The sequence below is a fragment of the Lytechinus pictus genome, chromosome 2 (assembly GCF_037042905.1).
Source record: "Lytechinus pictus isolate F3 Inbred chromosome 2, Lp3.0, whole genome shotgun sequence".
NCBI lineage: Eukaryota > Metazoa > Echinodermata > Echinoidea > Temnopleuroida > Toxopneustidae > Lytechinus > Lytechinus pictus.
Window position 1 is genome coordinate 23,801,833 of NC_087246.1, and position 25,066 is coordinate 23,826,898.

The window sequence follows — 25,066 nt, forward strand, 5'->3', positions numbered from 1 at the left end:
ACCAAACATGATATGACATTCATTTGTCTATATCTTTTTTGATATACAGTGTACTGTAATTACATCTGTGTCAGAGCCTTGTCGTAACAAGTGTCTTTGAGAATAATGAAAAAGAGAAAACAATGAGCCTGCCTTAAAACAATTTTTTCTTGATTTTGTCATGCCATATGCTTTCAAGTGGTTGTCTCTTGAATGTGAAGTGCTATTCAGACAATGCACTAAAAATGTTTATTTAATATGAAGCGCTAGACATGTACACCATCAATAGAATGAACAAGGAGTATCATTAGTGGTAGCTATAATATATTCTTCCAGTCTTGATCTAAATTCGACATCGAAATTGGTGCATACTTGTTTGGATGTCACTGAGCAGTTGAGAGAAAAAACAAACTCTTCCAGATTCTGAGGTCACTTTGATTAGATTATGATTTTAAGCTGCCTTGTTAATGCATTTACATACATTGTACTGGTTTTATTTAAAGAAAAATGAAAGCTAATTTTTTTATGAGAAATATATTAAATCAATGACTGACATATCACTAGAAAGTACAATTTTTACTCAATGTTAAGTTTTAAATACTGTGTACCAGTTAAACCCGTTCTTAAAATGGGCGGAATGAAATTTGGTTCTCTTGCAAATTATAGTCACATGCGTCATGTCTGTGTCTATAAAGGAATTTTCTGCTTAATGGCACATTAAATTGAAAAGAAAAAACGATGATCTGCATTTTTCATGGGGAATTTAATACGTGCAGTTGACTGGTGTGCTTTGCAGGAGAGTACCATTTGCTATTTTTGTTTCCCAAACAATTGCATTCAATGTTCCATAGTAGTGGACTCCGTTCTCATTATACTTTCTAAAACTGGTTTACTGGAAACCGGTTCAGAAAACCAGTTAGGAAGATCGCTTTGCTAGCAATCGATCCCATCTGATCACCCGAAAGTGGTTTTCAAAACAACTTTAAGCGAAGCGGTCTTGTTGCTATGGGAACACTCTCAGTGGGGTGACATGTTTTGCATAAAATTTGAAACCGCAGCGTAGGCATTCCCCATACAGTGTGTGGAGTAGCGTGCTTAAAATGTGTGAAGATCGCTTCCTGAAGAACGGTTGTGTCCTCACTTTCGCTAAAACCAGTTTAACTAGGCAAAGTGATCTTCAAAACTGCATCGCGAGGTGGTTCTCTGAACCGGTTTGGAAGATTGCTTCCAAGACCGCTTCGACTGTTCTCATTACATGTTAAACTAGTTTCCAGTAAAGTAGTTTTAGGATGGTAGTGAGAACTGTCATTATTCAAATTCTAATAAACTTTTCTTTTTTGTGATATAATTTTCATTGTTACTGATCTGATATACTTCTCTTAGAAAAATCAAAGGTGGACATCGTTTTCAGTAAACCCTGTGAAAAGGATATTGTTTTTGAGTGGTGAAGTTTCATATTTTTAAACAGTTGATGCTAATATGTTCATCAGTCAGCTATATACTGGTACTGTAAAATGTTAAAAAATCAGTCCATTGTGTATTTTATTTATCTATTTTGCTCAGATTGGACTATATAATTTCTCTCTCTTTCTTGGCTTGCAAGATGGGACAGTAGATGGCTTCATGATGATGTAAATTGTTTCTAGCAAAATCAGTCCAGGGGCCCGTTGCAGGAAGAGTTGCAATCAATCGCAACTCTAAAAATCATGCGCAACTTGATTTTCAACCAATCAACAGCGTGCATTTGAGACTTGCGATTGATTTTTTGACTTTCGTTTAAACGCAACTTTTTCTGCAACGGACCCCAGTTCTGTTAAGGACCTAGATATCTCAAAGTGATTTTGATTTCAAAATGCAATGTGCCGTGATAATTCTTTGTATGCCATTGAAAGGATTTCACTCGAACAACCAAAAAAAGCATTTACTTGGAATATTGGAACATTAAAAAACAGAAAGAATAAGGATGAAGTTTAAAAGGCACTGACCCATGGCTTGCATCTGTGATCCCTACAGAATTCGATTAAACCAGAGGCCTGGTTCAGGAAAAAAATAACACATTAGTTTGCATTAAATTAGAACTTCAACTTTGTGTAATGTACCCTGTTCAATCTGCTGAAGGAGTGATCAAAATTTTATATTGAGTGCCCTTTGCTATATAGAGATATATAAATACTTATATGCATCTTTAGTTCAAGATGAACCCAACTTATGGATGAATATGTATGCCTTTTTTCACATGGTGCTTGAAGGACCCATCTCTGGTTCTTCCACTCCATGAATGTATCCAAGCAAGTTGGCATACATGTATGGATTAGTTAATCAGTCAATCCATTTCATTTACTGAAAATTTTGCTCTGAATTAGCCAATCAGATGCAAGGATTTTAATAGCTGATACCAACAGTAAGTGAAAAATCACTGTTTTGTTTTCATGTCATGCTCCCCAGAGGTGGTCTGAAATGTATGCCTAAGTATAAAAAAAAAAAAGATATTTGTATTGTATTGTATTTATTTAACCACGGTAAAACTTACATTCAGCCATAACGGACTGCTTTTCAGCAAGTCCGTGAACATTAAAAAACATGTAAAATTGAGACAATACGAAAATATTACAGTAACACATAAAATAAAACATACATAATTAAAATTAAAAAACAATGATAAGTAAAACTACATAAAATCGCAGTGCGAAGAGAAATTATAGAAATTCTCTAGCCCCCCCCCCCCCCGGTAGATGAGTTAGAAGTCGATGGAATTAACTGATATACTGAAATACATGTATGTATTTTGACTGAGTGTGCCTACAGGATTATGTATTTCATTTTTGTTTTTAAAGTTGTATGCTCTCAGAGAAGGAAAACAAAGCTCAAAGAAATTATGCATGTGTCTGATAATTCTACAAAACATTATGACAGTATTATTCTTATATGTTACACTTGCAAATGCCTAAAACAAGTGGGAAGTGAAGAATGAGAATGGAGGAGCTATCATGGGTGTTTATTGACATGAATTTATTGGTTCAGTATATTTGCTTCCAAGAAGTTCACTGCACCCAGCAGTGATAAACTATGAAGATCTATGAAAATAAATGATACAGAATGGTTTTACATTCTTTTTAGCCTGCCAGAGATTCACTGAGCTCTCGTAGATAATTATGCTGGGGACTATGGAAGATGTGAGTTACAGCATAATCAGCCAGTCTCCATAAACCAAAGTCATTATCCACTTCATGATATCTGTGTAAGAAAAATGTCTCCCAAGGGCTTGTATTTTAAGAAAAGTATATATGTTATGTATGAATTTTATAAAAAAATGTTTTGTTTTGTCCAAGCACAGCTTTATCACATTTGTTAAAATTATTCTATTTAAAGATGAAATTTAACATGTATTGTCAGTAATTGATTGATTATGGCTCTCAAGGGGGGGGGGGGGACACGGGCTGGCTTTGGCCCCCCCCCCCCCCCCAGGATCCGCCACTGGCTGGAAGTGTGTGTCTCATTAAAGTGAAGAGAGTGCTTGTGTGTGGACTGAATGTTAGATCTATTTAATAGTACATGCATTGGTGTGATGTAGATTCCTGTGATGGAAACCTGTATGTGTCTTTTTATCTACAAACTTGAAGTTGTAAGTGATGAAAATTAATGATTTAGAAGAATTTATGAATTATTTCCTTCTATTGATGTTAGGAATTCTGCATTTTTAAAGAAGATGATCATATCATAAAATGATACATGTGGTATTATGAAATTTTTAGACTTAGTCAACCAAAGATGATATTGTTGAAATGTATGTATTTATAACTCTAGTATTGTTATGCATGTTTATTAATTGTTATACATATATAAATAAAAAAAACAGAACATTAACTGTACATGTACACTATTTAGACGAAAGATGAAGTTTGCCTGTAATACTCGAGTCACATGTCTCCACTTTCAAATTATTGGTCTTTCTGATTTTTATGTAGTTTTGTATTATTGTTTATGTGGGGGTGGCTTGTCTCAGAATCACTGTTAGCAATTGCTCCGTATATAAAGGAAATGTAAAGCTTGTGGGATGGAATCATTGGCTGGTTTGATATCACATGATTTTAGATGCATCAAATGACTATCATATGATTTTCTTTCCTATTCAGAGGTTGTTTATTTAAAATGATACGATCCCTAATACCTCTATAAATGTGTTAAACATATTTTTTTATGTCAAAGTTTTATTTAGTGCTTGTAGCTCTGAATTTGTATAATTACTTAAAGAATGTCACTTTGCTATAAAAAAGTTATTGCAGCAAATACAGGTGTGGTTCAGGCACTAAGCTTATCTCTATGAAGACCTAAGACCTTCACAGAGATATCACCTTATTAGTGTCCAGTTGTTCAGACCAAGTTGTATTGGGAGAGGTCATTTTGTTATGCTGCCCCTATAAAACTTTGGAATACAAAATATCCCATCTTCCAGTAAGGAGGCATCTATATGCTCTACATTCAAAAGTTGCCTCAAAATTTATTTGTTTAAGCAGTTTTTTTTTATTGAGACAGTCTACATAATAGCTTGAATCCACTCTTCTTTCCTGAGACGCCCCTGGGCAATGATATGCGCTATACAACCACAGTTGTATCATTATTAGTATTATTAAGCTGAATACCATTCTCAACTGCATGGCAGGATTGATAAGACAGTTGTCTTTAATATCAAAGAAACAGGAAATAGCACAGTAAACGTGAGTAACATACATTGTAAACAAAATTTGGACATATTTGACTTTCTGAAGTTTAGCACAGAGTTAGACCATGGTCTAAGGTTAACCTGACTTCAGAATACGGGCCTTTGTTTCCAAAGGGATTTTAAATGTTGGCCTACATTTCCCATGAAGAATTATGACATTAATGGATTTCCATTTAGATTGATCAGATCAATCACAACTCTTTGTAAAAACAGAAGTCCTGGTTTACTAGTAACTAGTAGTTTTTAAATTGCCCCAGCTATCCTGGAAGTGCCAACATTGATGAATAATGTACATAGTATACAATGACAGTGTAGTTAACTTGTTTTATTTGTAAAGAAGATTAAGTTGTAGATATGTCTGGAATAGATTGCTCTTTGATGCCTATTGTTAAGGTCACTTTAATGACTATTGTTATGGTCACGTTGCTTTGGTCAATACCATGCTGGTAGCAAACATGACATTATGACTAGGAATTTAGGACGTGAAATAGTAAACGGGGCATAAGGCAGTATGCCCCTTTGACAGTTATTGTTACCTTAAGCCCAAATGAAGAGCAGAAATTAGGCAGCAGTAATACCTCAGTCACATTTCTCCTACGGCGAGTCCAAAACAGCCGTTTTAACATTTTCTATACCAGCTACATATAGCAGGTTTGAAAAGAAAATCAATAAAACGGCTGTTTTCGACTCGCCGTACGGCCGCTGTAGGAGAAATGTGACTGAGGTATAATATATATTCCATTCTTGTATAGCGCAGCATGTACATGCGCTGTCATCCAAAGGACTTGTATTATAACTCTGATCCGTTAGCCTGGCAGCCTTTTACAGTGCACTAGCATTTCAATAGCCTCCATGCTACGATACCAAACCCCCAACATCTGGTTGTATTAGTCAAACGGTGTTGTTTTTAAAAAAAGGTGTAAAAACACCCCTAAAAAATTGTAACAACCTATGTGAGGTGAAAAATAAAAATAGTTCTTAAAAAATTGGCAGGGGATATTTTGCTGTGAAAATTGGTATTAAACATGGGATTCTGAGGACGAAAAATCTGAGTTTGAAGTTTGCTCGAAATTTTGTTATGTTGTGTCTGAACCCATTCCAGAATGATATGATTTGTACATAAGTTTGCTGTTGAAAATTGAATATTCATATGTAATGAATATTCATTACTGAGTTCAACTAATGTGTATGATTATTCATCATCCTTCACAGTGCCTTCGGTCTGCTCATGGTGTCTCATTTGATATTTTGCAGATTAAATCCCCATATCCTCCAACTCGAACTCTCACAGCGGATGATATGTATGTATTTTCTCTTTCATTGTAAGGAATAACTTAACACTTTATTCTCTACGCAAAGCTATGCATGTGCGTAATCAATGTACTCTTTTATGAAGTATTCAGATAATATGCAGACTTTTTCAAAATCATAGTACTTTGTGGGAATGAAGGTTTCTTTTGAATCTACTTGTAGTTCTACATCTACATGCGTTCATTGATATGGAAGATATAGGCTTACTGCAATTAAAATCAGATGAATGCATGGAAAGTTGTTATGAGCACTATCAAGAAGCTTCAGTGCTCAATATCCCGTTGTCATGGTAATATAAAATGGAATCCAATTTTGGTCACTAAGGAAGGTTACAAATGGAAGGAACTATGTTTTATATGTTATTTGTATAGTCATTTCAATGCCCCAATATTTTTCTTAAAATGATTATAAATGTTTCTTTGCTGGGTTATACCGAGTGAGTCAGAAAAAAATTACACCTCACGTATTGCAAACTCAATGAAATGAAAAACAAAAAACACGTCATAACCACAATACTTATGTATTGTGAAAAGGTATCTTTTTCCCAATAACTTGATATTAGATATTTTTGCCTAGGTAATCAAGAGGAAGTCTTTGTTATGTGAAATTAGATTTTTTGCCAAAGCAAGCCAGGAATGCAACTCCTGATGAATATGAAGTCAAAATCCTTCATGAGTTGCAGTATTACTTCATTGCATAATACATGTAAACTGAAATGAATATGATTGTTTATAAACACTTGTGAGTATTGATTCCTATATTAGTTCATTTGAAATGGTATTTTTCAATGAAGTTAACTTGTGTAGAATTATCACGCCGTAGATAACTGGATTCCTTCTTCATCCATATCATAGCTTTCCAGCTTTATTGTGAGAGTCACTTAAAATAGATAACATATGAAAAATTTACAGGAATACACATAGAAGCATAGTAAAAAAAAGTATATGTTGCATATTCGAGGAGCAACATGAGATCTTTCCTGTCCAGGAATGATTAGAGTATTGTTCTATATTTGACAAATTATTTATGTACACAGTCATGTTCATTTATGAATGTGTGACAAAAGCAGTTGGCATAGGCCTATCAATTTATACTGTCATTTCAGCATTTCTCAGGTATAAACATATGATTTATATGCAGGGTCATGATGTGTGATTTTATGTTTAAAAGCAAAATCAAGAAACACTGATTACTTGCAAAGTATACAATGTTTTTTGTTTATTTTTTCCTACATATCATACACATGTATGCATCACTTGTATATTTACATGAGTAATGTCTATTTACAAACCGATCATTTGTATATATTTCACTATATTATTTTTCTTCATTATGCATTTCAACAACTCTAATTGAATGCATAGCATTACTTTTAATTCTAATTATATTTTTTTGAATGTGCTATTCTATCTTCACAATAAACAATGTTTATTCACTGAAATGTTGTGTACATGAATTATGTTTTAGTTTTTATCTCGAATGACTACACTGTAGTGTTGCCAACACAAATTTCAAACATGGTTAAGGTTTTTGAAATGTCATATACTTCGACAGAGGGTAATTGAGCCTCACAAATGGGTCAACTTGCACTTCAGGTCAGGGAGTCAAGGTTATCATTCCATATTAAACCAAAGGTTAATATTTTGAACTTTCAAGAATCAAGATCATTTTGAAAGTTCATGTAATATTGTAGTAGCATAACTGCACTCTTGGATGAAAGTGCGTAGCACTTTAAGCTATCTGAACAAAAAAGGCTCCCTCTAATTCTGTCCATCATGCATATAAATAGAGCACATATTCATTCACAGTGCTTAGGGATCGTCACACCCTTATTCATGGACTATCCAGTCACAAACCAATCAAAACATGTCAGTTAAAGCTATACTTTAGCAACAACTTGTATAGAGGCATTTCTGTAAAGACTACATGTATATATATGTTTAGTTTCCCTTGAATATTTGGCCCCCTTGAAACGTATATTAAAGGAACCTTTCTACTAAGGCCATCTGCCAAGACTGCCTTTTCCCCCCATTTCCATAGGGTGGTCTTTATACAGGTTTCATTGTGTATTTCCAAAATATAAGCCATCAAAAGGCATTTTTTTTATTCAGATGATATGCTATGGGGATAAAGCTGTCTTATTCTTGGCTAAGCCTTGAATAGATGCCCTTCAAAGTTTCCTCAAAAGAGAAGGCATCATCCCATAACAGTAACCCCCCCCCCTCCTCTCCCCAAATATGAATATGAAATATTTAACCTTTAAGAAAAGATTGACAGAGAGGTGTGTGTGAGAGAGAGAAAGGGGGAGAGGGCCGGGATAGAAGGGAATTAGGAATGAAACAGTGGAAGCGAACACTTATATGGCAGGAAGAAAAATAAGAAATACAAGCAGAGAACAGATGAAGTTTAATGAGAAAAGAAGGAAGAAATTGAGGGAGAAAATGCGTGAGGATCATCATGATTGAAAGAAATTAGAAAGATGAGAGAATAAATTAAAAAGAATGCAAGAAATAAATATTTTCAGCAAGCAAGCTAAGGATCAGGAAAGTTAAAAAAGATAGGTCTTATTTAAAGCCAAAGGTAGAAAAAATGAAATGACGTAATGAATAGACAGAATTTTGAAAGAGAGAATGAATGGGAGAAATTTAATTACCTTACAAAGAAATATCGAATACCAAATGACAAAAAACAAAGAAGTTGAGAAATGATTATCAAATCAAATAAACAAAAATAAAAGACTCGGATGTCTTTGGTGGAAATTCCACTTTGACAGAGGAGGAATTGACTTCTAATGAAAGAAAGACATGCGGGTAATGAGTTTTTTTAAGTATAAAAAAAGGAAGGGAGAAAAATATAAAGAAATAAGGAAAGGGTACGTGAAAACAGCAAAGAAATAAAAGAGATGAAGATCGAGCGCCGTAATCCGATCGAGGTCAGTCGACGTCGCGTCGCGCCGCGCTCGGATCGGACATCGTCACGAAAGGACACAAGATGGCGGGGTTGCTACAACAACATGAAGTTACTGCCACTGATCTGTAGCTGAGATTTTGCAAAACAACAATCGAATCATTCGAATGTTACTTGATTTCCATCAAAAGAAGCAGTGGTTGATTCGAAATGCCAGTTGCAACCGGAGTTGATTCATTCGTTGCTTTTGAGCGACAACTGAGGACTCTCTGTTTAGATGAATTTCCGTGCGGGACGGGTTCATGGGTGAGTCAAAGTTAAGCTTAGTCCTACGTATTATAATTTAGGTCTGGTAGGATGGGGGGGGGGGGGGGGGGTCGGCTGTCCGGACACTTTATTTTTTTGAAGCCTTCTTTTTTGTCTTTGGATTACACTAAAAATATGGTTTCAATAGTTTTAATCATTTTATATTTTGTTCTATATAATATTTCTTAACATTTTCTACTAAAAATTGATGAAACTTTGCTTGTAATGTAACCCAGAACAGAAGGTAAAACCATAGACCAGTATTACTATTAGTAATAATTTTTACTGGTTTCCAGTAGAATCTTACTGGTTTCCAGTATATTTTTACTGGGCCAGTCGATTTTTAACTGGACCAGTAAAAATCAACTGGAGACCAGTTCAAACAATTGCATTCCAGTTGAAGCAAAGTAGTAATACCAGTTAAATTGTTTTTCATCAAACTGGTGTTACTGGTCCAATGAATAAATAATGACTCTATTTCAAGTCAGATCATTTGACGAATTATGGAAAATGAATCTTGCAATTCAGAGAAAGTTATTATCGTTATCGATTGTTATCATCATTCTTCTTATAATTATAATTATAAATTTTATGATTATTATGATCATTGTTGTTATCATTCTTATTACTGTTATCATTGTTATTGATATTGAAATTATTATGATTAATATCACAATTATCAAGTATTAACATTAATTTTATTTCCTTTAATTATGATTAAGAGCAAGATATATTCTATAGTCAATTACTGGTCTAAAGTAATTCATTGTTTGAAATTGAACTGGTCAAGACCAGTAATACCAGTAATTCTGATGATGCTGATCACGTGGTTTACCTCATTTGCATATTTCCTGTTTTTAAAAGAAAAATCAGGATTTAGAATGGAATATCCTTGCAATGGCACTCATTGTTGTTTAAAAACTTTCTAAATAAGTGTGTGAACTAATTCACAATGAAAATGTGTAATTTCATATGTATCACATTTAAAATAACAGCAGAAAGATTAATTTACTAACCATCTTTTCCATCACATTTCACTGACCATGGTATATAACAACCCAAATGCATGTAATAATTTGATCCAGTAAGACCAGTACGAGGACCAGTTCGAGGACCAGTAGTAAAGACCAGCTCAATTTGGATACCAGTATGAAGACCAGTGAGACCAGTAACAACCACCAGAAGCAAGACCAGTATAAAATTCCAGTAAATCAAGACCAGTTTAATTTTTAACTGGACCAGTAAAATTTTAACTGGACCAGTATGACCAGTTAGACCAGTAAACCGATGTTCCAATTTCCAGAGTTACCAGTTAAAATTCTACTGGTCTAACTGGTCTAGTGGAACTGGTTTTTCCTTCTGGGAAGTTGTAAATTTTTTCCAAATGACTGTCTTTTTTTTTTAGTAGGCCCCTACTCTTTCTAATTCGGACAGAGTAGTGTACTACTACTAGTACTGACAGCTGGCAGCCGTCTGTTTCGAGGAGTTTTTTAACATTTTTTTTATTTTTTAAATATCTCCTCATACACAGACGGCTCGCTATCGTGCAGCCACCATTATTAGCCACCATTGCAAAATCCCCCCCGTCGGGGCTCTTCAATTTTTGTCTTTAATGAATTAAACTTTTGAAAATTAACGCGACCGAAATTAATGCAAATTAATATTCCCTTTTGGCATTAATTGCCAAAAAATGGGGAAAATCAAGTTAAAAGGAACAAAAACAGTGTCTTACCTCGGCTGTCGTGCAACTTCACTGCCCTGTTTTATCTGAACTTAATACACATAAACATATGGCCATTGAGTCCCCTGTACAGATCGCGCTAGAACTTCGGTCTCTGTATTTGGTGAGTGAAGCCAACGGAGTTCAGCTGAACAACCAACATAACAGAGACCGAAGCTTTTGGTCTACTACTAGTAGTACTAGTAATTTTGACGACTTACGTTAGATTGATGATCTAACTTCATAAAGGGGGGGGGGGGTTTAACGTGAATTTAAAAAAAAAAATTTAATTGATGTTGATCTTTAATATTCTTAAAAGTAAATGCACCAAAAATTTGAGACAAATTATGAATATGATTAATAATGCTTCTTGGCCTGCCCTTGCCAAGCGGCCCTTGCCAGCCCCTAAGTGCCTAACCCTAACTTTTCTAAGTTCTTGGGAAGGCATGTCTCTACTTCGCTAAATCTTAGTTACAATGGGTTGATAAAAGATTCCTGTGGATTGATTATATAGCCTCATTGTAACAACTGACGATACAGAGAGACTGAAGCTTGTAACTTGTGTATGATGGGGTGTCCAAACTTCGCGGACTTTTAAAAAATATTCATCAGGCTTAAATTTGTTCACAAAATATTCATAATTTATACAAAACCAATTCAAAAAATAGTTACCACATTGACGGCAAGATCATAAACTATAAAATCATGGACAAAAATGTGAAGTAGGTCAAGGGGTTTCGCCGGTATCGCGATCTCAAAATTCTATTCCGATCGGCGAATGCGCGCTGTGCTGGTAAACAGTTCTGAAAAAGTGTGACCTAACTTCGCAGACCAAAGTTTTTGTGGAGATTTAAACAAAAACTCAAGCTCAAAAAGTGAAATATTTATATCAGATTGACGGCAAAATGCTATAGACTCGGTTAGTACCACATTTTTGATGATTTCTGCTTGCAATATGGTGATATCGTGATGCTTGTTGAGAATATCAGATTTCTTCAAAACGGGCGCTAACGGTGACAAATTTGCCTATCTTTTGTCAATATTTTCATGAATACTGAACTCATCCTAAAAAAACTTACTGTACACCAAAGGGTAATTTTAGGTTGCTTTTCATGTTGATGATGTCAGATTTTAAGGATATTGGCAAGTTTTTGAGATAATTACCGTCCGCGAAGTATGGACACGCGCGAAGTTTGGACTCACTGCCATACTTGAAATCATATATGAATGGTTCAAATTAAAAATGTATGCCAGAGAGTGAATTCAGGATGAGTGATGAGAATATATATGTGATTTGATTCATTTTGCTTGTGACATTCAAAGTGATTGAATGGTATTGTTTTCATCTGTCTTTTCTTTATCTCTACAGAGGACTGCATCGGACAACAGGAATCCAGTCACACAATTTTCAGTTACCCTTAGAGGTGAGTTATAAAATCAGTATTGTCTAATTGGGAGAGAGAGAGAGAAAACAGTTTTCTGATAATATGTTGATCCGTTCGTTATTTGAAAAACTATCCAAACCAGTGCTCTCCGAGGAGTAAAATAGGCAAATAAATGCTATTAAACTGTGTGGTAAGTAACCCAACATGAAATAAATAGAGAAGATGATTGTTCCTTTTTGTCTTCATTCTGTAGACTATGGAGCCGGCAAGGAGCAGGAGGAGACTCTGGAGGAGCTAGTGACCTCCAAGTACTCCCCTTACAGTGTGGACTATACCTGGAGTAAAGAGGCCCGACAACTGAGGGAGATCGCTGTCAAAAGCCCGTGGTTGATCACCAGGAACTTCATCCTGAAACACTTCCAGACGATGAAGATCGTGGATAAGAATGTAAGGATATACAGGGTTGCAGAAAGGGGACTTGACATTTTCTCATGCAACACTTTGTCCTTCTCGGCTGCACACTGCACATGGGGCATGCCTCCTCAAAAAGTTGTGCACTATCATTCATTGCCCTTTGAGAATGATGAGAAATGCCTTTGTCCCTTTATGCTCTGATATTGAGAATGATTCAAGAATATGCAAATTAGATCAATTTTTTTATTGAATTAAAAATGTTCTGCAAAATGTCAAAATTCCTTGGTGTACCCTTGTCCCTTGCCCCTTCTCTGATTTCGTGTAAGGTATTAGGGAAGACTTGATATTTATCTTGGTTTAGAGTAAAATGAGTATTAGCATAAGGTTTAAGTTTGTGGATAGTGTTTATATTTGGCTTAATGTTCAGATATTTCATTAGGTCATTTTTTAATGGACCAATAAGAAAGTTTCTACAAGAAAAGATAGTACCGGTAATTAAAACAAGAAAAGTCAACTGTAACATTTTGTCAAAGAGGGGAATTTTTGTTCCAACATGGTCTGTTGGCTTAATTTTTTCCTACATTGAGAGCTTGGATTTGAACAAGACATCTTTTGAAATATGTTCTAGTTATATATTATTTTCTATGGTCAAATTAAATAAGTCTACTGGGTTTTTCTATCAACTGTGTGTTAAAAATTTGACATAGAGTCAGCAAATACGATTATATTTTGGGATCACAAGAATAAAGGTAAAACAATAAAGAGATCATTATTTGGAAATTTAAGTTAAATATCAAATATATAGGCCTATATCCAAACTGAGCACATGCATAAAGTTTGACTGTTCAGAGTTGAGAATCCATATTGTATTTTATTGTATATCAATTTAGTTGTTAACAATAAGAACAATACAAAGCTTTAACAAAAATATTTTTACAAGCAGCATGATATATCAAAAGACACAAATCTCCAGTTAGTACTAGAGCTTTGTTTAGATTAGAAGCCACATGTAGTCATTATATAATCATGATTATTTTTATTAATTGATAGTTTGCATTTATGACTTCTTTCTTATCCTTCTTGTTCTTGTAGGTATGTAATGTTGATAAAGGAATGCTTCAGTTTCCAAGGTTGATTGAACTCACTCTCAGTGCCAACTCATTACAAAGTGTAGACTCTAGGAATCTTCCAATAACATTGCAGGTAAATTTAAGTTTCTCTTTTTCTCTCTCTCTCTCTTTTTCTTTCATGGCTCTTATTGGTTACTACTTTTTTTCTTTGAATTTCAAATGAATTAAAGTCCAGGGGATGTTTAATGAAGATATAGGTAAGTGTTCTACAAATCACACTTATCTCTCAGTTCCATTGATCGGATCATTCACAGGGAATGCATGGCATGCTTCTGTGATTGATCCATCATTGAGATTATGTGTTGAGTAATCTGCTCATTGACGCCAATAAGCATGACTATATCTGTATGAAACACCCTCAGGTCATGTGGGGTCCCTGCCCAAGAAAATACATGGGATAAAAGGTTGATTCATACATGAATCCAACATTGCAAGAAATGAGTTGCAGAAATGCCCCTTGCATTATAAGCAGAAATAGGGAAAATGGCTTGAGTGGAGTAACTACCCCCCCCCCAGATTTGGTGAATAAGTATTTACTTCAAGGATGAACTTTTTTTGGTCTCAATTACAAAGGGAGGGGAAGGGGTACAAGAGGGGGAAGCACTGTATACCATTAGATACTATTTGTTCATAGAATTGGGTAAAAAAAAGGGCACCCGGCCCTTGTGTGCTCTGCATGGATCCTCCTCTGTATTTGTACATGTTGAACCCCATGGGGCTGCCCTTATTGACTGTATTTTGTTATGTTTTTTTTCCCCACAGCTTTCCACCACTCTTTAATCCAAATGTGTTCTTTTCTTTCTTCAATTTTAATGCATAATTTGGAGATAAGACTACAAGTATACACTATAGAAGAAGTACCTTAACAAAGTTATGTCTGATTTAATAACAAATAGGACAATTATTCTTCATAATTATGTGTGACTATTTTAATACAGGTTTTGGAACTTGTAGCCAATGAGATTAGCGATCTGGAACCACTGTGTAATGCCCCTCCACCAGGTCTCCTTCATTTAGGTTTAGGTCTCAACAGAATATCAGCCATCCATGACTACCTTACAGGGCCCTATTGGTAATCAATACTCTGGGCAATCAAGCATTCTGTGATAACTTCACATTTTTTTCTTCAAATTGGCAACAATTATATATTTCTTGTATTGCTGACTTTTCTCTTTTAAAATTTGTTCATTATAATTGAATGTAAATTAATTGGTTACGGATGTATTGTAGAAGTTAGTATTTCCCACACAAATATACAAATTACTAATAGTAATTTGTATATTTGTGTGGGAAAGTTATGATTTTGTTTTTTCCTTCTTGTTGCCAATTTATTGACAAGACATGTTTTAGCATTGAACTAAGGATGAGTATGCAAGTATGCATCAAAATAAACAAAATTATTCAGCTGAACAGCAACATGTGAATGGAGCAGTAACTGTTTAATAATGTTGATAAACTTTGCTGTATGATTGGTACAAAGTAAACCATGACAGATCAAAGAGAACATACATATATGTAATTGTTGCATTTTCTTTATATATTGGATGAAAGTTCATTTGTTTACCATCTTTGAGAAAGTGCTGTTGAAAGAAATACATGCCGTATAAGCTGAATCATCAAACATTGTCACATGTTGGTGTCCATAGTTGAGGATGCATTAAGATCAAAATGTTAAACCAGAGTTTATATGAAATTCATTATCCTTTTTTTTATGACCTTATTTTCACAGGCCTCAGCTTTTATCATTGGATCTAAGTTACAACAATCTGTGTGATTTCAAAGAAATAATCTACAAGCTTCAGACCCTACCTAAACTCAGAAATCTTGTTCTCATTGGAAATCCACTAGCAGTAAGTATTTTCTATGTCACTCTTCTTCAGATAAAGTCTGCCTTCTTGAATCTTGATTCTCTCAGGTTTCTAGTATTTATAATAGCTGCATTTGTGATCTGGGTCCCGTCTTACAAAGTGTTGCGATTGATCCGATCGATCGCAACTACGGACGGCCAGCAACGTCAACATCTATTATGCATGTTTGTTCAAAATATTTTCTAGCTATGATGTATATTCATGCATTCATCGTTTTCTTGAAAATTCAAGAGGATTTCCATAGAGTTATGATTGATTGGATTAATCGTAACTCTTTGTAAGACGGGGCCCTGCTCTCACTGTGTTTACAAGCGTTTCTTATTAACAGAAAGTTGACTTCCATGTTGTCAGAAGGTGTATTTATTTGCCACTTTTTTTACCCTAGAATCATGGTTTGAAAGACATTTCTGCAGAATCACAGTTGTGTTAAATCAAATCAAAAACATGAAACACGGAAAAGGAATGTTTTTAAAGACGTTTCTGCAGAATCAATATTATCTTAACTCTCAATGTTTTTTTCTCCAAGGCATTCATTGTTTGGGGAAATTGCAGTTGTTTTCCAGTTGAAAAAACCCTTCTTCTTTGCTTCCTGTAGAATTTTCTTTTGTGAAACAAGGAATCAAGTTCACACAGTTTTAACCAACAGCTCATTTTTTTTAAAATTCTTCATTACAGTTGCTACCTGGTTACCGGGGCTACACGGTTGATAGCTTGCGAAAATTGACTATCCTTGATGATATGCAGATATCAGCAGATGAGAAGCATCACTTCAAAGGACTAGCCAGGCGAAGAGGTGAGACAGTCCTCTACTTTTCCTTCTAGTTCCTTATCTTTCTTCTTTTTAATGCCTCAACTTTTTTTCCCTATCATTCTTTGTCATTATCAGTGTTTTCCCTCATTAGTATTAAAAGTTATAATATAAATACCTGTATATTGACTTCTATTACTTCTATTTTTTCTATATGTCTTATCAGAGTTTGTACGAGATGAAGCAAAGATTATTCTGAAATTGCATGCTTTGTCAGGAATCCCAATGCCAGCAGAGCTGCAGGTATGTAATCAAGGTTTATACCATGTATTAAATTACTGAATAAAAGCTCATTAAGAATAGGTCATGTGGGCTCTTTTACAATGAGATAAGTGTGACATGAAGATGATATGCATCATCCAATTAATGACTACACAGCAGGGTACCACCATTGAAATAAGATCTGACTATTTATGACTGTATGTATATCCAACTTACCCTTTCGTTTATGTGGGTTTCTTATTCTTCTCTAAAGTGCCAAAATATGAGCAAGAACTTTTTTTCAGATGTTTTAAAAAGCATGACTCTATTTTGATATTTCATTTCAAATAGTAAAGTCTGCTCTGAATTATGTAAATAGTTTAATTAGTGTCATTCATTTTCTTCATATTTCCTCTTTGGCTAAATATGATTAGAATTGATTGAGAAACACAAATGTCTTTCCTTACAGATGTTGACCTAAAAGTCTTGTGTAACTTTACTTTACAAACAACTACAAAACAATCTCTCACTTTTGCCCCCCTCTTAGACATTAAAGTGCTGAGAAGACTCAGTGACTATCTTGTGTGTATTAAGTAGTTCTTCAGAAGATTTTATCCAAGTTAGTTTGAATAACAGTAAAAATATATATTTGAAAGTAATATAAAAATATGTACAAATTGTTTTTTAGTGGGTGCTATCCATATGGTACCTCATACAAATTCCAGAAAAATGCCATGTCTCATGGATTTTGAATGATTTTAACTTTTGTAGTTATTACTCCACCATATTGTACACATTATTTTATACCTGTTTATAACAGAAAAAATATCCATCATTACTTGTCTGTTCATGGAATTCACAAATACACAGCAAATCAGTTTGCAAGTGGAATCACAAAATTGACGGAATCCAAAAAAAGACAATACTGTTTTCCTGTGATTCCCTAAAAAGCTATTATCACTAAGAATTATATTATTGGGATGCCTTTTTCCTTTTTGTCAGGCAACAGAAGAATTACCAGACTTTCCTATCATCACAAGGACATATTATGTAGAGTTCCAATTTTTGGAAGACTTCTTAAATACTAATTCTCAGAAGGATGGAGAGAAAAATCAAGAGCAAGAGAAAGATGGAAAGGAAGAGGAAGGGGAGAAGGAAGCTCATGTAAGTACCCAAGGTTATATAGAGAATTAATAACTCTCTATCGATCAAAGTGATACTAAATTTCATTAATTTCATTATATACAGTATAACTCTTTTTAAGAAAAAAAGTTCATTGTGACAGCAAAATTATTATAAATCATATTTTTCATATAAATATGCATTAAATATTTTGAATTTACTTTGAATAATTTATATGTGCATTAAATATTTGTGTATGTGTATTTTTGTATATGCATCCAATATATAATCATATATTTCTGTATGCGCATTGTAGAATTTATATGCATTGGAATATTATACATTACATCTCTTGATATACATGCAGTTGGATGAACAAGCAGATGAACCCGGAGGAAAGCCAGAAGAAGACCAGCAACCACAAGAGAATGGAAGTATCCAGGAAAATGGTCAAGATGGAATAGGTAGTGTTTCATTTTTATAGATTGAAAAAATGCCTATAAATTCTTCTTGCAGTTTCTGTAAAACCTTCAAGAAGAATTTGTTAGAGTTTGCCAACTTGTTTTTTGGTTGGCTGTAGCAAAGCAATTAGCAAATTTGAGATGCTGTGAAAGTTTTTCACTCCATAGTCAAGTTGAATTTAAGATTGCAATTCACTTTTTTAGACATTTGCCATCCCCCCCTTTCCATATCAACATACACTGGTACCACCTCTGAATATGTGTAATATAATCCAAAGCATGATAGGAAATTAAGGCCATTTCTGTTTCTGCCACATCCACGAATTATGATCATAATAATAGTAGTTATATTTATGTAGGGCTTGAAATCATGCATTTATGCATGCTCGTTGTCATCATAAAACCCTGTCATTGGATTCAATCACCGTTCCACATGTAAAATTGCATTATCTCCACTCCCCAAGGGGCATTTGGGCCAGGTCCCATTTTACTAGCACACACATGCCTGTCTAATCACAATGGCATTGGAATACTTCAAAGGGGGGTTGATGTCAATTCTCAAATCTGATTGAAAGTTGTGTAAAGTCAGAACAAAAAAAAAATCTCCTACACAATAGGCATTTCGTTTAGCAGCCATATAAAGTACCATAGCAAATTTGTGATGCAACACTGGGAAAATTATTCCCCCTCCGGGCCTACCAGATCCAAATTTACAAAAGTGTTGGATAAATCATGTATTAATGAATGAAACACTTAGTTTGAATTTATTTCAGTGTTTTTTTAATTATTTTTTTTGGTCAGAAACTGATAATGTCAGCACAGTAGCCACAGTGCCAGAGAAGGAGGCAACAGAGACTGGTGAGGATGAGGTGCTCCCATCTCAGCAACCACTCAAGCTGGTACCCTACAGGACTGATGGGCTCCCTTGGGCAGAAGAAGGGATGGAGCTGGTGTATGAGAGAGAGGTTCAGATTGATGATTTGCCTGCACTGAAGGAGCTTTTCAAGAAAGGACTGGATATTGATATCAAGGAGGATAAGGTAAAGTTTATAAAAGGGATGAACCAACTTTTTACAAAGTAGAACAATCACCTGACGATAAAATGTCAACTGTACTTTATCTCTTTCTTTTGCAAGATACACCTCTTTCTTTTGTAAGATACCTCAGCTTTTTTAAAAGCCAACAGATAATTAAGGGTTACCTTAGTAGGTTTCAAAGGATTTTTTGTGTGGGGGGAGGGCTGTATTTTGAGAATTTAGTGTGTGAATACAAGAATAGTTCAAACATGCAATTTTGTATTCTTGTTTTACGATTTTATATTTTGTCTTTCATTTATCCCAAAACTGGGGACATCAACATGAGACAACGGGCAGATCTAGAATTAAATCAGAGGGAAGTGGGACACTTTTTCTATTAAAAGAGAATAGACAACCATGGATCTGGCTCTCACGAGTCTAAACAGTTAATAAGCATTCGCAAATTTGCATGATCATTATCTTTATGATTCATGTTAATGTCAGGTCCTGTCATATCCTGCTGAGGATGATGGAAGAGGAAGTGTTACGAGCAAGAAAGGGAAGGATGGAGGTAAACCTGAGAAAAGAGGTGCTAGTGTCAACAAAGACAAACCAAAAGATGCCAAGGTAAGATCAACTTTGATAATCCATCATTTGTTATGCCTCCGCTCAGTAGGTGATTGCCAGAGGCATTGTGTTTTTAGGTCGTCCACCCGTCCCATTTTCGTTCTTGCAACAAAATAAGAACCTTCAAACTTGTCCAAGTGTGCATATTAGAGTGATGTGGATGTGATTAGATTAAATTTTTGGTCTTGAGGTCAGATGTCACCGAGGTCATTACATACCTGAAAGTAACTTGTTCTTGTGATAACTAAATGAGCCATGTGAATGTTCAACTTCGAATTTGGCTCATATGTGCATTTGGAAGTGACAGTGATCTGAATATATTTTTGGGTCATGAGTTCAATGGTCAAAGATCACAGAGCTAGGTCATTATAAACATTGAAATATCTTGTCATCATAACTAAAGAACTGTTTAAGGTATCTTCCAATTGGAATCTTAAAAAAGGACACAACCTTTCTTAGAGGTAAAAACAAAGTGAAAAAAAATAGAGTCATTAAATTCAGTTTTGTCAGGGGGTTAATGAGGTTTGGGGCAGAAAATTGAAAAATAAGTCTTAGCTGTATAGGTACTAAGAGAGTACATGGAAATGCAAACATCCTTCACAAAATCCATCCCAACAAATCAATTACAATAATATATTTTCTTGTAAAGTAATTATTTTAACAATTATTTTCAGGCCTTTTTAATAATTTTTTTCTTTAAAAAAATAGCACTTTCCATCCATCCTAATTGGGCACTTTTATTTAAAGGCCAAGTCCACCCCAGATGATTTGAATCGATAGAGAAAAATAAAACAAACATAACGCTGCAAATTTCATTAAAATCGGATGTAAAATAAGAAAGTTATGACGTTTTTTAGTTTCGCTTATTTTTCACAAAACAGTTAAACGCACATCTCAGCGATATGCAAATGAGAGAGTCGATGATGTCCATCACTCACTATTTCTTTTGTTTTTTATTGTTTGAATTATACAATATTTCAATTTTTACAGATTTGACAATAAGGACCAACTTGACTTAACCATAACCTTTTAAATAATGGTAATTCCACATGTTGAGGGAGTAATAAAATTTTGTTTCACATGACAATGGGGAGAAAATTAGAATTTGTCATATTTCATATAATGAAATACAAAAGAAATAGTGAGTGGGTGACGTCATCAGTCTGCCAATTTGCATACCGTCCAGGATGTGTATATAACTGTTTTTTGTGAAATTAAGCAAAAGTTTAAAATTTCATAACTTTCTTATTTTACATCCGATTTTGATGAAATTTTCAGTGTTTTGCTTGTTGGATTTTTCTCCTTTTATTCAAATTAACTTTTTGGTGGGGTGGACTTGTCCTTTAATCACAAAGATACATATGACTTCATCTGTTGTACATGTACATTTCTCTTCTATCCAGCCTGCCAAAGATGATGGAAAGAAGAAGAAAAAGAAAGAGCCGGAGATAGAGCTTACTCACATGCCCCCGGAGGTTACAATCCTAGGATCGTACCATTTAGAAACGGGAGAGATAGTGAATGGTGAAACCAAGATAGAACAGGTGTGCATTTGTGGGGGTGGATCGCTGGAGGCACAGCAGGAGGATGAGAAAGAAGAGGAGGTTTCGGATGGAAAGAAGGTGAGAATCTGTAGGAAATACACCTTGTCCAGTAGGGAATTTAATAATTGGTTTAAGCAAAACTTTTACTAAGCATTTTACTTGGCTAAGGGATGTACATAACTGGTATGCAATCAAATACTCGGCATTTTACTGTAGTGAGATTAATTTAAGCCAAATTCATGCTGAAAAGCATTGTGACATCACATTTTGTGGCCAAATATATGCTCAATTAAGGTGTGTCAAACATGGTATTTCATATTTCACTGGTGTGTTGGCTCAGTTGGTAGAGCGTCTGTGTCACAACCGGGAGGTCAGGAGTTCAAACCCCGGCTACGTGAGACCAACAGATGTTAAAAGATGAGAGTTGTTGCTACGTTGTTTGGCGTTCAACAATTCAAGGGATAGAGCCTCGTTGACCTGGCTCTGCGCAGTGGCAGTGGCTGGCGGGCCCACGATTAATTGGGAAAAATAAATTTTCGGAGGATTTTTGCTCTGTTTCAAAATATGAAAATATGGATTTTTATTTCAATATTTCTGCACATCTTAGGATGAATGGAAATAACAACTTATCCTGCAATTATGATATCTGAATTATTTGGCTTAAGTCTCCTTGAGAGATGTCTTATAGTTACGGTAAACTACTTAGCCAATTCATGAATTGACTATCAAAATAAGCTAGATTTATCAGAGACTCAGATTATACTGTATATATCTAAGTATTGATTGAAATATTACATTCGTCGCTGCTGTAGATAAGATTAGACATTTTTTCGTACCATCAATAACATTTTATTTTTTGTTGAAGGATAAGAAGAAGAAGGATGGAGGAGAATCAGCAAAAGGAAAGAAAGGAAAAGATGCAAAGCAAGATAAAGATAAAGGTGAGTGAACATTATTACTTCTTTTTTATTAATTTTGTGGAGTTTTCATGAATTTACAAAAATTTCACAAAGAAATACATACTGTTTCTTATCAGGCTTTTAGGCCTGTTGTTCTATGGAGATGATTAGGGTTAAAACACTTTCTTTCTTTTTGAAGAGGGGGGGGGGGGGGTGTAGACCATGGAAAGTAACACAGATAGTATTGATTAGTTCCCTTATTATGACATCATTATTTGTAAAAAAGAAGATTACTTGAGTATCTTTCTCATGTTATTCTCTTGTTTAAGTTTCATTGCTACTACAAGGTATGGCCTGTGAAGAACTTTGAGACGTTGAACTTTCTTAACTTTTTCATGTTGTAGTTGATCTATTCACTCTTTTCATTAAAGTGGACATTTTACTTGAGTTTCATTTTGTTTGAGTTTGAGTTAAACAGGGGTGTGAGAGTTTAGATTTTATCTGATTTCAGATTTTTTTGTTTTGATTTTCAGCTTAATTTCAGCTTATTTTTGGCCTTCCTCTGTACAAAAAGTATGGGAGCTCTTTCTATTTCAGACTTTTTCAACACTCTTCAGCTTTTTTCAGATCTTTTTATTTGTGACCACTCACACCCCTGGTTAAAGGAGTTCCCAACAACTGTCCTTCATTAAAATCATTACCAGATAATTATTTATCCTAAGCTTAAAGATTGATATTGAAATAGAAAAAATATTGTAGAAAGTTCATATAATTTTTTTTTTCACTCAGGCAAAAAACCTGGCAAGGGGGATGGCAAAGATGCCAAAAAGGATGGCGGAAAGGGAGGAAAGCGCCCCAATACGGGGGTCACCCTCGCAGGGGAGGACGAAGAGGAGAAGCCCCCGCCCCCATTGACTGTCACTATTGAGCTTGAACTGGTCCATTGGAAGACTGCTCAAGAATCTATTCCCAAGTTAGCCCCGGCTGTCACACCGACTGTCCATGAGAGTGAGGAAGGAAAATCAGAGGCCCCTGCATGACCGTGAGATTTTCGATTTGATACGTGAACTGTTTTTGCCGGAGAAGTTGGATTTATGAATCCGTTGCACGCAGGAGCAAGGACCCATTACTTTTTCTTTATCCGATAATGTCAGGAAAGAATATCACACACACAATCAATTTTTTGTATGGTGTTGTTGGTTATCTTACCTGACTGCTAAGAAAGCATTATTGAATTATTGTTAGTAAGCTACAAGAGGACCAATGGATTAAAATCCTTTCCAAGGCACTGTTCAGATGAAATCAGAGCTGGTATATCTCCCTGATTGTCAGGAAGAATCTCAGAAATCTTGAGGAATTAAGCATGAAACTCTATTATTATTTTTCCTGATTTATTGGTTGTGTCCGTACCTTGAAACACATGCACAGGAGAAGGATTTCCCTTTTTCTTAAACTGTTTGGGACATTGCATCAGTATCTTTGATTCGATGCCAAAAATGCTTAAAACTAAAAGTAATAATCACTTACCTTACTTTGGCAATACTATTGAATACATTGGTTTGCAGTTTTTCAATGCAAACTGGTAAATTTATAACTTCTAAGGACATTCTTAATTTATTTCTGATGCATACACTGCCGCAATTAAAGTTGCCAATTTGAGGTATAAAATCAAGGCTTCAAATAAACTTCATTGTCATGGAAGGTTATATGTGGATGAATCATTTCTTTTCAAATAATTATATTTTGTAGTATATTCTTCCTTGCATTAAAAAAAAAACATTAATGGTGTGTTTTAACTGTTTTGAGAAAAGGTAATATATACATATATCCAGTCTTCTTTCTTTAAGACATGAATGAATGCACAGGATATGCAGATCATGCACTGAACAAACCTAAATGCTCTATTGAAGAAAGGGATAATAATCTTTTTTGCAAAGATGAAATATTCAATTTCGGTTTGAATTCTCTGGTTTATTTATTTTTTTTTAAAGTGAAATACATTAGTGGCATCTTTTATTTATTTCTTCTTTGGGGGGTGAAATATTGAAACTATCCCACTTATTACACTTGAAGGGGATCCAACCCAAATTTCTTTTTTAGAGGAAAGAGAAAAATCAGACAAGTAGACAGGTGAAAGTTTGAATATTATCAGACAAACAATAAGAAAGCTATGATTTTTTTATATGTGTAAAAATTGGTAATAACTCGACCTATGGAGACTTAATATTGGCCACATAGGTGATATCAGTGATGTAAGGCAAATGCCAATCTTCCATTTACTCCAATATACTCCATTAACTTTCTCTCCTCTCTCACACATTTTATGACCAAGGTTGGAGGTTGTTTACTCAATTTTCAAATCAGTAGGCTATATGGACTCATACATATATTTTGATGAATTCCCGTTTGTCTATTGCTTTTTGAGGTATATATGTACATTCCTTTGTAAATATGTAAATTACGATGAATCCTTTATTTCTGTAAATTGAAAATAAATACTATTTATGAACGTGAATGTGAACAGATATATTGTCACAATTCTTGAGTCACGAGTTTAGATAGGACACTTCAGAAAGATTGGTATTACCAAATATGCTTTTGAATCAGAATCCATACATAAGATTTGAAATATACACGTTGAAAAATGG

The 25,066-nt window shown here is 34.6% G+C and overlaps 1 protein-coding gene across 1 annotated transcript; it reads left to right on the forward strand.

Moving 5' to 3' along the window:
* The first annotated feature begins 8,888 nt into the window (after window positions 1-8,888).
* On the forward strand, window positions 8,889-24,933 carry LOC129254534 (leucine-rich repeat-containing protein 43-like). Its single transcript, XM_054892997.2, has 15 exons — window positions 8,889-9,223; window positions 12,313-12,367; window positions 12,582-12,775; window positions 13,835-13,945; window positions 14,811-14,944; window positions 15,602-15,722; window positions 16,416-16,533; window positions 16,715-16,791; window positions 17,752-17,913; window positions 18,239-18,335; window positions 19,134-19,372; window positions 19,853-19,975; window positions 21,379-21,597; window positions 22,385-22,460; window positions 23,208-24,933. The coding sequence occupies exons 1-15, from the start codon at window positions 9,128-9,130 to the stop codon at window positions 23,456-23,458; spliced, it is 2,073 nt and encodes a 690-aa protein (XP_054748972.2). The 5' UTR covers window positions 8,889-9,127; the 3' UTR covers window positions 23,459-24,933.
* Window positions 24,934-25,066: the final 133 nt, after the last annotated feature.

Coding starts and splice junctions, on each gene's coding strand:
- LOC129254534 (XM_054892997.2), top strand. CDS start 9,128: ATGCCAGTTGCAACCGGAGTTGATTCATTCGTTGCTTTTGAGCGACAA. Junction 16,792..17,751: donor CAATGCCAGCAGAGCTGCAG/GTATGTAATCAA, acceptor CCTTTTTGTCAG/GCAACAGAAGAATTACCAGA. Junction 19,373..19,852: donor TTGATATCAAGGAGGATAAG/GTAAAGTTTATA, acceptor TGTTAATGTCAG/GTCCTGTCATATCCTGCTGA.